Source organism: Nasonia vitripennis (assembly GCF_009193385.2).
Source record: "Nasonia vitripennis strain AsymCx chromosome 4 unlocalized genomic scaffold, Nvit_psr_1.1 chr4_random0004, whole genome shotgun sequence".
NCBI lineage: Eukaryota > Metazoa > Arthropoda > Insecta > Hymenoptera > Pteromalidae > Nasonia > Nasonia vitripennis.
Window position 1 is genome coordinate 2,184,129 of NW_022279639.1, and position 13,932 is coordinate 2,198,060.

The window sequence follows — 13,932 nt, forward strand, 5'->3', positions numbered from 1 at the left end:
TTCGATCGGTGCATTAGGCGAGGCATAAAAGCTGTATACGTGCATTACTGCTACCTTTGCTCGGACAAAACCTTTTTCACAGGTCTTTATTTTTTTCTTGGAGAGCAATGTTCCTACATACCCAGATCACCGCTCTACCAGTGATCTCCGTTTCCCATGATGGCTCGTCCAAATCTCTGTGCTGTTTACATATAATGGCTATGTCTACCTCTGTCTCCCGGAATTACTAAATTAGTAAATCCCACGCTGTCTCATGGTGATTTAGATTTAGCTGAACTCTCTTCATTGTCTTTGCTTCTTTAAATTCTCTACTACAGCTCTTTAGATTTCACATGTGTAGCTACCAGCTACATGGTCAATTTTTTCTTTTGTTTCTTTCCTGACAGAGTACGCAGTTCAGTTAGCTTAAGTATTATGTTCCCTGATCCCACATTTATAGCAACAGTTACTTCCGTCCTGTATTGCTATACACTTTTGGGCAATATGCCTAAAACCTAAACATTTATAACATCTTAGTAGCCGTGTTCCTTATTATACTTCTCGCATTTAGCAGAATATCGATCCTATCTTGATTTTCTAGTTTGTTATGACCTCTTTAACCGTTGTCGGTGATACTTCCGTATGTCTGTTGCACTGATTTCACTGATGTTTTCTCTACTGCGAAGTTTCACTACTTTAAAATTCTCTTTGTAGCGCTTCTACTATCAACCTTGGTTGATAATATATTAAGTTCCCTTATTCCAAAGACCGCTTGCTCTTGCAGAGTTCTTACATCGGTCTGTTGACATTTTCGCCCAGTATCTCCAGTTTGAAGTCTGCCTTCATCTGTCTCAAGATGACAGCGTAGGACTTGCATTGTGTGTGTGTGTGTGTGTGTGTGTGGGTGGGTGTGTGTGAGAGAGAGAGAGAGAGAGAGAGAGAGAGAAATTAAGACTTTTTATGCTCCATATGTTCTATTCAAATTCCTTGAGAATATTGAAAATTTTCTTGAAAAGTATTATTATATAATTTACTTTGATTTTTGCACCTACTTTTGTACTTTTATAATATAATAAACATAATAAATAATAGTGTACTGTAACTTCTAGTCTATCATTGCAGGTGGTGAACCAGTGTTTAAATGAAATGCTACTTGAGGATAGACTTTCATTGACTTTGGAAGAAATTGTGCACATACGGAATGTATTAACAAAAGCAGAATTAGAATCACTTCCTGTTGAAGGCAGCGTAAAGGAGGATGTAGAAAAGCGAAGAATTTGCTTTCTTTGTTTGAAAACTCGTTTTGGGATACTAGGTCCTTGGGGTCAACGTTGTCGGCTTTGTGATAGGACAATCTGCGTAAAATGTTACTCAAAAATGAAAATTCCTACTGACCATTTTTCACAAGTTCCGGTTTTACTTTTATCCCCAGCATTGCTTCTTTCACCATCGTCCATGCAATCAGATTCAGATGTCATAAAAAACTCATGGTCAAAATGTAATAGAGCATTTGATTCTGCACCAACTTCACCAGCAGCAAAACGTCAGAATCCTGAAATACCTAACGATATCTTATTAAAGCCTTCAAATAAAACAAAATTTACTAAGCAATCTGAAACTTCAAATAAAACTTTTAAAAATATACTCTATGAGACAACAGCAGCACGTTTTGACTACGAAAAAAGGTATTTACATTCAAAAATGTATGTCGATACTTGACTGTGAAAAAACCTTATTTTCATTGTAAAATTATCAAAAAAGGCTTATAATAGTCATGGCGTGAAAGGGCTTTACTTGGGTAGTGTTTTAAAAAATTTATTTTGTTATATATGAGACGTTGTTATATAATTCGTTTTGCAGGTGTTATTGATCTTAAACAATCCTATTATGCGACAAGGTGTCTCTTAGCACTATGCATGCAACCCCTTGCGAGTGAAATACGCGTAGAATTATAAGTAAGATTTATCGCAATCACCAATATTTCGAAGATCGCTAAAAGGCGAAAAAACAAATATTCAAGCAAAACAGTTTATTATTTTCTGTGTTTCGTCTAATCCATCTCTACTACGTAGTAGCTTCAATGTCTCCTTCGCACGATAGCCACGCAGGGCTCGCAAATATATACGTCGTGCTTGTACACTCGCAGACTACCACCATTAGCCGTCATCCTCTCCTTAAGCGCGCTCGCTTGCTCAATTGTCGTCGCCAAAGCTCGAAAACGTAAGCTGCATATCAACGAACTGGACGCCAGCTTGCTGGAGGAGGCAAAAACACTGAGCCCTGACCATCAAGGGCTTATAAACATAAGCGAGCCACTCCCTCCAGACGTCCACAAGCTACGTTCAAAGGCTAGGCTAGAGGCCAAGAGGAGGCAGGGTTGCTTAGCCTACGTAAGAGACGGGAGACTTTACATGCGCTGTAACGATGACAGCGAGGGCGCCACTGTCATCACCGAATTCCGCCCACTGCCAACATCAATCAATGCTGAAGCTTCGGCGCACATGCATCATTTTACCACAACCACCATCAAGCTCATCTGCCATGTCTTTATCCAATTCTAAGGTATCTCTGTCTAAAGGTCTAAGAGTCTGTCAGTTCATTACGAACTCTCTCGCGGGTCACATCGAGATAATCAGACTTTTCTTGTCCATCCGATTTCCATTCCACGTAATAGCTGTGACTGAAACCTAGCTGAGCGACAAGATAACATCCATCCCATCATACTGCCAGGTGCAGAAAGTACTTTACTGATTGCTTTCTACGTAAAATGTTCAATTCAGCTGTACCATCATATGTACTAGCTTACTTTAACTTCCGCGTAACACTCCGGCGAGTGCTTCCTGGACAAGGGTAACATGCAAAAAAATATAGATGACTTATTAGTGGCTAAACGTAGCTATGCTGGGAAGAACGGTAATGCTCCTGCTAGTTCTTGTAATTTTAAGGATTGTACTGGAGCTGGACCTGTGGCAAGGTTGAGCAGTGTTCATTGTGATTTTGAGGATTGTACTTGTTTTGAAAGGGAAGTACTTATGTGTACGGAGTATCACAGACTTTTTTACGTTCAGTTGGACATTCACAATTTTATAGGAGCATTATCTGTAAAGACGGTCTAGACACAATAATTTTTAGCAAGTGTCGTCAATCTGCCATTTTTAGTATAAGCACTAAGGCTGCTTAAGCTGGCTAATTTAATTAAAGTATGTAGACAATAGCTAAAATCCTAAAGAGAAAAATGTAGATGCCTGTTAGCGGGCCTTGTTACAATAAAAAAGTATAATTGAAACTAAAAATTAGAACTTTAACTATTAATGTACATATTACGAATCTATTTATGTACATGTTATATCAGTCGCTAAATAATTTTTCGTACATTTTAATAACAAATTATAATTTTTTATTTTTTATATATTATTATCATTCTTTTTTTTTAACGATTAGATCTCATCCATTCTTTTATGTCTCTCTTCTGAGAGTATTTATCAATATTCAACACTTTCATTTGATTTGGAAGCGCAGTATAAATAGTGATTGCTTTCATATAGCTTTTTATTGCTAATTCTCTTGTTTGTTTTAAGTATAATAACACTACTATTTCTAGTAATACTATCCAATGCTAAGTATTTCTTTTTATTGATAATTTAAGAAATTTTGTTTCGTAGTTTATGAACTTAGTCTTGACTATTTCTATATTCTCTACCCCAAGCGACAATACAATAGTTAATGTTGCTGTGGAAAAGAGCATAAAATATCATTCTGAATGTCTTTGTAGGCATGGATTTAGAAATTTTTATATGTTTGTCCCACTTTAGGTTACTTTCAAAAACAATTCCTAGATATTTATAATTGTCTACCCTAGTTATATTTTTATCTAGAATTTTGACGTTTATTTAAGCTATTACACTTACAATACTGCTTTCAAAAGTGTAATGGAATCTCCGATTCCATTACGCGCCCATGACGCCAATTAAAATAGAGTCACACAAATATTTTTACACACAAAACAAATACACATTCACACACACACACACATAATCCTACAAAAATAGGATTAGAAGAGTAGCGGCAACTGCGCGCGGGGCGTAGTTTGTCCAAAAAATGGCCGTCGTCGGAAAAACTGACACGGACTATCAACAGAATTAGAAAGATGTCAATGAACAAGCAAAACTACGTTGCGATATTCCTGAAATAGCGAAAAGCTCCTCGAAATAACCACGTGACAAACAAACATCGGACAAGCGTACTTTCCCGAAAACAAATCGGGAAAGTCCCACGTGAAAGCGCGCAGGGAACGAAAAGCAGCAAAAGAGCTAGTCACGAGTCGATTTTCTTAAAACCGACGGTAATAAAGATTTTACGAGGTCACGTGATAGTAGAAAGAAAGTCGTGAGAATATCTCATATTAGGCACTTCTAATATGGGAAATAAAAAAGAAAAGAAGGTCCAGTATATAAAGACCAGGGGCAACGGGGTAAACAGAGTCAGTTTTCCCGAAGTTATCATACGAATCGAATCGCTGCAAGTCGTTAGATCAGATCTTCAGTCTACATCTAATTTCTAGTCGATATCGAATCGCTGACAGTCGCAAGCCAAATCGGTTTAACTTATATAATCATCGGAGTAAATAAGTTAAAAGTGCGAATCCATAAAGAGATCAAGGGACTTAGTAAAAACTAACAGACCGCATAAAAAAACTCAGTGGTAAAAAAAAGTTACACAAGTGCCCGCGTTCATCGAAACACACTGTCCTCTCGTTACTGGAAGAGAGCCAACGCATCGAGGCGCCATCTGTCTTCACCTGTACCGAGGAGGACAGAGCCATAAAACCGACACGCACACCAGCCTGACCGCACTGAACCACCGACGCAAGGCTACCGAGCGCCAGGGACCTACAGCTGCAACCTCCTGCTGGCGCACGCTTATTCACACACACACACACACGCACACACACACCACACTATTCTAAAAAGTGTACTTTTCTCTTTTCTTTTAATTTGAGTGAATAAAACGTAGTTTCCCGGAAAACAATGACCGCGTCTTCGGTAGCCAAAAGGGATTTCCTTCAGAAATTAATAACAATAATAATTACTTAAGATAGGAACTCTGCACACCGTAAGTATATTGGTGGGTTGCGCTCATGCTGACGTAACAAAAGTCATGCAAACGATTCTCCTTTAAGATATCATTGATGTACAGCATGAAAAGTAGCAATCCTAAGGTCGTTTCATTGAAAAATATAGGTCGATAACTCGTGATTTTATGTTTCTCGCCTGATTTCTAAATCGGCACTACTTCGGCCATTTTTAAATAATACGGCCATATCGCTTTTTCAATAACTAATTAAAAATATGATCTGAGAACCTGTTTTGTCACTAATTTATCTTACCACTGTTTGTTTTCTTGTTTTTAGGTATAGTAATACTTTTGTTCCTTGTTACACCATCCGATGTAAGAAATTGAGATTTAAGGTCATCATAGTGTGGTCTAAATGCTTCTAAACAAAAAAGTTGTTTTATGTTTAGGGGATTGTCTTGAACTACAGAATTGTTATTATTTATTATTAGTAGATAAGCTATAGGCTTACCAGATCACACGGATTCTAGATCACCCCCTCTCCTCCAAAAGTGATCTAGAATCCGAAAGTGAGATTCCCCCTCTCCATCTCACGTGATCTAGCATGCCTATAGCGTTTTCTACTTTTTCTTTTTTTTCCCCTGTTTTTCTGTTTTATTTATTTAATTTTTTTTTCATTATAAATGTTTGCAGGACTGATAGAATAATTTTATAAGTTTGACTGTGTGAAGTGCGCAGGTAGTCTTGTAGATTGGATTATGGTTTGTGCATACTGTGACACACTTGAAAGATGGTTTTGATGGATAGCCATACTGTTGGATGTTGTAGACGGGAAATTTGAATCGTTGAAGCCATTTCTGTTTTAATGCGTCCATGACAAAAATTTTTGTTGCATCGTGTAAAGCGTCACGAAGCAAGTTTCCAATTTGGAAGTAGTCATGTCCATCGGTTTTCCAATTCATGCCATGATAATTATGTTTAAGCCAGTTGTTTTCCCTTTGCATTTTGTCAGAGAGTTTTTTCCATGGGAAGGGATTTTTGAATATTAGAACAACAGGATCACTACTATCGTTGAGAGGAATGATTGCAACTTCCTTTAGAATATAATCTCCTTCGGTTTGCTTGAATCCAGTCATGTCTAGTGCATACTCCATTTTTTTATGCAGCCTAGACGAGTTTCTTGACATCCCCACTGATGGGATTGTACTGAACGATACGATCGTGTAAGATCATGCAGTAGGCTGAAGTGTTGGCAGGAAAATCTTTTTTAGCCTCGAACTCTAGACGTACATCGATAGGAGCGCTCTTGAGAGATTCGTTTTGTCGTGAACAGTCAATAACTATGAGTGGTTCATTCTTGATGAACATAGGTTTTGTCAGCATCGGCTGTGGATCTCTTCCATAGTATGATTTTTGAAAATTAGCATACATATCATAGAGAATCGCATACTGATTGTTATATATGTCGAGATTCATATTGCTGTATGGATAATATTGTGAATTTAAGAAAAGTTTCACATTACTTATCTCACAATGATCAAATCTACTCGCATTTGCATTTCTTACAGCTTTTTTCTTTGTTTGTAGTCCGAGAATTACAAAACGAGGTTTCTCCAGTTGATTTGAAGTTTTCACTGTCCAGACGTGTCTATTCGTGTTTGGGAGAAGAGGATATTCAAATATCTCCCAAGAACGAAAACACATAGAGATGGGATTATCTTTACCAATGAAATTCAATAGCTGAATTTTTTGTTTATCAGATGCAATAACATATGGCATTAACCATTCTATCTTCGATATTTTTACTTCACATTCTTCATAAGTAGTTACACCAGATGTCGTAACACCTTCCTGGATTATTGCGTTCAAGTCACTTCTCGATCTTGTAAGAATGAGCTCATGCTTCATGTTAACTATAATTTTTTTATAGTCTTCTGCAAAGCCCATAATCATACTCAGCGGAATCGCAACGTCAAAGTTTCCCTTTTCATCGACAAACGATTTTACGTTTTCTTCATTGCCAAGCCAGCCTGCATTTTCTAGCATGTTATTCTGATTCGAATTAAATGAAGTCCATCCTTTCATGGTAGTGGTCAAACCAACATTTTTACTTTTATCTATCTCCACAGCATTAATTTCATAACGAATTTCATCAAACAGATGACAAATGCCATTGTTTACGAATTTAGTTTTAGATGCTGATGATCCATCTTTGAGTTTCAATTTTCCATATACATGGATAGAACTATGTGATGGCAGGAGACATAGATCTTGATGTTGGATAGAAATACGAATTTCATCACTATTATCGAAGCTTAATGATGAGTATGGTTGATGGGCGTGTACCTCGTAATGAGCAATAGACTCATTGAATACGACACCTGATTGAATGCTTAGAATTTCGTCCATTTTTCTGGAAGCAGCAAAGAATTATACACGTGAATTTTTTCCACGAACGTTTAGTCCTAGGCTTTTCAGAAACTGAATGCTCTTCCGTGTTAACGGTTTGAGTTTCTTCGGTCGACTGATGACTCGTTGACATGGTGGCTGACTTATATACATATGTTCCAGAATTGTAAACGATGCCCATTATACTGATTTGATGTGAAGTCTAATAGTAATTTCCTCTCCTCGAAAATTCACTAAATTTCCATCCTGATCTACAATTCGAATTTGTAGATGATCTATGCACTTGAAACTGAGTGGTAGATATATAACATGAGACGGAACTTCTAAGATTTTGTATCCTGGAGGCACTCTGGGAAAGAACTCATGGATTGTATGAACTTTTTTATTATTGATATAAGCACCTGCAGTAATATTGCACTCAACTCTGAGTGCATTGATTCTCAATATTTTCACAGGTAAATCAGAGCTGTGTTGAATGTTCTCTTTGAGAATGCGAGGAGCAAAGCCAAGGAGACGACCTATTGAATCGTGAGGTCTGAGATCTATCAGACGACTGCAGAGAATTTCACTTCTGAGAGTATTGTTGTTAGCTTTCAAAGAAAATTCAATTCCTTTGGATTTCAAAGTTTCTTGTAAAAATTGATTGATAGCATCAATCTCATAACTGCCAGTAGGGATTGTAATAATATCTTTTTTGCTCAAATGAAGTTTATTATTTGAAAAGTCGACATTGGGAATAGAGTTGAATGTTAAAAGTTCAACTAATCCCAAGACAAAATTCTTATGCTGTGGCTTATGTCGTAGTTCAATCGAAGGAAAATATTGTCCTTCTAAGACAGATGAGTTTCCTGAGAGACTCAGAGAGTGAAGCTATCTTCCATGACTGATCGGATGATAATGAATCCATTCGTCTGCGAGCACCTCTTTTATAGTCTCCCAGCTAAGAAGTAGAGACAAAGATGACCATATATGAATGAGTCAAAATTTTGATATCTTTTGTAATTGTATTTCACTTCTTTCACGTTAAAATACATCATGAGATCCTTGGGAGGATTGAGATCACCAAAACTATCAAAATAAAGCACTTCAGAACCTTGCTTGCGATAACAAACCCAGTGAGTACCTCTATTTTGATAGTCATCCAAGTTAACCACTGCAGATTCATTATACCATGGACCATTGGGAGGCAGATTATTTCTCATGAAAACACCTCGGAAATCTGAGATTTTCATCATACGAGCATATTTATTTAGATCGTAGTCAGTCAGTGGACGATTTGGCAAAGTTAAATCGAAGTTTTTTTTTCTATTCACTAGATTACCACGACCGATGTGAGGAGACATAAATAATCCCATCCCTGTTTTATAGGGCTTAAGATGGAGTCCTTTGCCCAAAGCAATAGCTTCAATGGTCTTATTATGTCTCTTACTTTCTTCATGATTTTTTTGCGCGGCTTTAGCATCATTAACAGCTTTAGCTATTCCAGCAGCACCTCCTGCTAGAGCACTGGTCGCACTCAGTCCTGCGAACAGTGGAATCAGAAAAGGAAGAATTCCACCAATTTTTGATGGAAGCGGTAGAACTCGTGGAATGATAACTTTTTTCTTTCCGCCTACACTCTTAACAGTATGACGTGCACCCTTCAAGGCTGATTGAATAACCTTGCGAGAAGATTTACTTGCGGTCATTGATTTTTTAGCCGCAGTCACCAACTTATTAAATTTCAGTCCCATTCCAGTTTTTCCTTTTAATTTCATAGCACTATTAACAGCCAAAGCAAATGCTTTTTCAGCAAGACTAGCATCCTTGGCTCTGACACAATGTGAAGCTTTATCAGCAAGCTTCTTGTCAGCAGCTTTACGATCTCCGTTTTTATCAGAGTATGCTATGTCATGTTTTTTACATGACTGATCAAGCGGATTAATTCCAGGATCTCCTCTTTTCATTCGCTTTTTTAATTTGGTTCCGGGACCGCAGTATTGATATCCAGGAAGATGCAGCTCAACAGGTAAGTTATTGATATCTTTATCAAGCAGTCCATTGCCTTTCGGCCCTTTCTGTGATTTGTGAATGATCATCTCTCTTCGAGTGTCGATTTACAACTGACAATCAAGGTATAAAACAAGCGTTTATATTTCAAGAGCTCAATGTTGAATCTGACTCTGTTACGTGAACATGGATTTTACTGAGCAGAAGGTCAAACTCCCCGTCGCGAATTTCGATTTTGGAAAAGAGAAGAGAAAGAAGCGACATGGTGAATTACTACCAGATAGTATACGAGCAGTATTCTGCGGGCCATCAAACTGTGGAAAAACAAATAGTTTATTGGCTTTAATTACACATCCTAATGGTCTTAGGTTCGAGAATTTGTATGTATACTCAAAATCCTTGAATCAGCCAAAGTATCAATTTCTCAAGAATGTCTTGGAGCCGATTGAAGGTGTATCATATCTTCCGTTCAGTGAGCATGAATCTGTAGTATCTCCAGATGAAGCCCTTCCAAATTCAATTATGATATTTGACGATGTGGCATGTGAGAAGCAGGATAACGTCAGAGCATTTTTCTGCATAGGGAGACATAAAAGTGTAGACAGTTTCTATCTATGCCAATCGTATGCTCATATAGGGAAACATCTCATTAGAGATAATGTTAATTTGTTAGTGATTTATCGTCGAGTTGCTATTTAAAAAATATTCGGATGAACTTCTTTTGAGTTCAGCAGATCGTGAAAATTATCGCATGATCCTGGAAGCAACAAATGCTCATCGGAAAAAACATAGCAAAAATGAATCCATACGAAGTTCGAGGAGTAATAAATATAAGAATGTCTTAACTCCAATGTTCCGTAGCACTCCACGTAAAAAGAAAAACAGCAGCATCGGAGAAGGACTCATACCTAAATATAAAATAGCTAAGAAAAATTCTTCCATTGATCTCGTCTACTGGGATGATCCAAACGAGCTTATCGAGCGACTCCGATTATTGATTGCCGAACGATCTGCTGTAAATAAAAATCACATCAATGAAATCCAATCCATTATTGAAGAATTACGTGAAGCTGGACATATATATTGACACTCAACCTTCTCATTTGGATCAGTAGCACCATGAGTCTCGATGTGTTTGGAAGAAAACTTGAGGGCTCGCAAGTGGGTCGCGGTCCTCCAGGCATTGTTTCAATTTTACATCAGACGGTGATTTTGATTTAGAAAATAAGCGGCTTTGCAATCTAGGAGCCCCACGTGATCCAAACGATGCAATCACCTTGAATTCACTGAAAGTTATCCTACAAACTGAAATAAATTATATAGCTTCTAAACTTGCTGGAATAAGTGAAGTTCTAGAAGAATATAAGCAGCAAGTTGAAAAACATCAAGTCGAAGTGGCTGCAAAACTGAAATATCTTTACAAAACAACTCAGCGTAATTACTATGATGTTGATTATATCATTGAAGAAGTGAATAGACAATTAAAAGATCGTATAGAAGAATTTTCAGGGGATTTTCATCCGCTATAGACGATAAAGATGGAACGTCAAAGAGTAGCTGAAGAGCTGCATAAGCCAGCATGTCGCCGCTACAAGAGAAGAAAATATGACATACGTGGCATAGATGAGACTTGGCAAGCTGATCTTGTTGAAATGATACCTTATTCCAAAGAGAACAAAGGTTTTCATTACTTACTCACTGTTATAGATATATTTTCAAAGTATGCATGGGCCGTTCCAGTCAAGTCAAAGAGTGGTAATGATGTCACTGCAGCTATGAAGTCGATATTGAAACAAGGACGAGTACCGAAGAATCTAAAAACTGACCAAGGAAAAGAATTTTACAATTTAAATTTCCAAAATCTCATGAAAAAGCACAAGATAAACCTATACTCTTCACATAGTAATCTTCATGCAAGCATATGTGAAAGATTCAATAGAACATTAAAAAATGCAATGTGGATAGAATTCAGCAAACTAGGAAGCTACAAATGGTTGAATATTCTGCCTAACTTGCTCAAAGCATACAATTCGAGAAAACATCGGACAACAGGAATCGAGCCTAAAAATGTTAACCAGGCAAATGAGAGAGAGGTCAAGAGACGTTTTCCTAATGAAAAGTCACCAGCGAAAAAATCGAAATTCAAAGTAGGAGATAAAGTACGAATAAGTAAGATCAAGAATGTTTTTGAAAAAGGTTATACACCAAACTGGTCTACTGAAATTTTCACAATAACGCGAGTTATAAAAACAAATCCGATAACTTACCACCTCAAAGATTATTATGATAAACCAGTCTCCGGTGGCTTTTATGAAACGGAAATTCACAAAACATTGTTTCCTGAAATTTATCTTGTAGAAAAAGTTTTGAAGAAAAGTGGTAAACGCGTATTTGTTAAATGGTTAGGATTTAGTGACGAGCATAATAGTTGGATAAATAAAAATGAAATTCTTTAATATAACTGTAATATCTATGTATATGGATAAGGAATTAGGTTGTAGTAAATAAAAAGTATTATGTATGTTTAAATAAATTTATTTGTGTATTATTATGTACAAGTTACTGAAAAAAAATATATTCTTTTGTAAAAAAACAATTTTGTATACTGTTTATTGAGTGCTACTTTCGAACTTGAAAGAACTTCCACCCTGATATTTTAAAAATAAACAGAGATTGTTTGCAGTGCCGCGGAGTGAGTTAAAGAACGCTTCATCTTTTATAATTGCCGATGAAATCTTCTCTGGCAAGAAGACTTGAAAGCTGCTATCAAGTTTGGCAACAATCTTCATACCGAATCTTGTCTTGACTTGTTTCAGTGCTGTCACCATGTACTGTTGATTTTTTTCCAAGTCTGTCGCCTTTTTCCTTGGCAAGAACTCTTGCTCAGCAATCTTATTGAGTGCAGATAGATCCATTCTGAAAAAGTGAAAGTAAGAATGTATGTTAGTGAAAAATATCTCATTGCTAAGAATTGAGGGAGAACTAAGAAATAGAACTTACTTATTATAGGGTTAGGTGAGTCTTGGTCTCTTTTCACAAGGTTGGTTGTTCTCGTTTGCTTCGATTGCTCGAATGTGCTCTCCGTCGTGCTGCGTCTGTTGATATAGCCCATTCCCCACCACAATTTCTGCCCCTTCCATAGCCTCTTGTAATATATCCCTTCTCCGTTCCCGTTCAGAATGTATAGCATCCAATGATGGATCCCAGTCATGCATTAACTCCCCCATCACATCATATTCGATCCTGATTTGTTCATCTTCATTGCCATAAAGTGTCATCCCCCCTCGTGCTTCACTATTTTCATTGGTTTCTTCATTCCCCCTCTCAATTTTCACACCTCCACTGTCATTGGATATTTCATACCCCTTCTCTGTTTCCATCTCCACCTCTCTTTTATCTTGTTCTGCTTCCCCCTCTACTTGAAATGCTGCTTGCGCCATCTGTTCCTCAATAATTCTATAATGACCCCAAGGCAAAGTGTCTGTACTATGGGGTAATAAGTATCTTTTATTATCGTGAGGACTTAAGGCTATTTTATTCTGTTTTTCAGTATGCACTATGTGCAATTTTGAACGAATGTTGCACTGCTCGCGTTTTATAATAACAAGATACTCTAGGCATCTTCGATAATCCTCAAAAGTAATTGATTTCTTCACAACGCTGGATTTTATACCTTTGGCTTTTTTTATTGTCTCGCCTCCATCAACTAAAATACTATACATTTTACTTCGTAAACCTATGAATTCAGTCATCATCTTGCAACAGCATTCGTCTTTCATCAATCCAAGAACTTTTTTATTAACTCGTGGAATTCCAAACTGATTATTTTCATCATAATCAGAAGTATCAAACCTGTGGATGTCTTCTTTCATAATTTTGTACATATCAATATCTTCAACTTCGTATATTAAGCTATCAGTATCCGTATAGAGAAGTTTACATTTTTCTCCTACTCGCTGTTTCATGTATGAGTAGTGGAAATCGTAAACTAATGTCTTAGACAAATCAAGGATACAAAGACCGACATAGATTGGTTTCTTGATTGTGATACTTGTCCTTTTCAGCTGAATGGCTACCAAATTTTCATTAAAGATAGCGCAACTATGAAAATTTGGAAGAGCTATGCGTGCTTCTGCTCCATATCTTCCCGTGAATTTATTTACTAAACGTACGTCTACACGAGACCGCTCTCGTTCGATGCACTTACCATAGACAGCGCTGATTAATAATTTATAGAAGAGTTTTTCGAACTCATTTTTGGCCTGCTTTCTCTTCTCTATATTAAGTTCAACATATGGTTTGAGCCAGGCCTTCTGCTCAAAACTCAGAATCCTGTGCACCTTTTTCAATCGGAGTCCATTATCTAACGCCTGTTTAAGTGCTCGATAATGAATGACATACCTTGTTTTGTCATCCAGAGTAGTGAGAAGTTTCTTCTGCTTTGAGTCTGGTGGTGCACGGTGTTCTGCACAAAAAGGGAAA

General features: G+C 37.1%; 1 protein-coding gene across 7 annotated transcripts in view; it reads left to right on the top strand.

The window, feature by feature from the left end:
* The window catches only part of LOC103317188 (protein spire), a 598,612-nt gene that overhangs the window by 539,718 nt on the left and 44,962 nt on the right, over positions 1–13,932 (top strand). For 5 of the 7 annotated variants that reach the window (XM_031928198.2, XM_031928197.1, XM_031928200.2 and 2 more), the window contains one exon: positions 1,102–1,664. The exons of 1 other annotated variant lie outside the window; for it this stretch is intronic. In XM_031928198.2, coding sequence (XP_031784058.1) covers positions 1,102–1,664 — 563 coding nt within the window. Of the gene's footprint in view, positions 1–1,101; positions 1,665–13,932 lie in introns of those variants that run through there. One more of the 7 variants, XM_031928203.2, reaches the window with a different exon arrangement.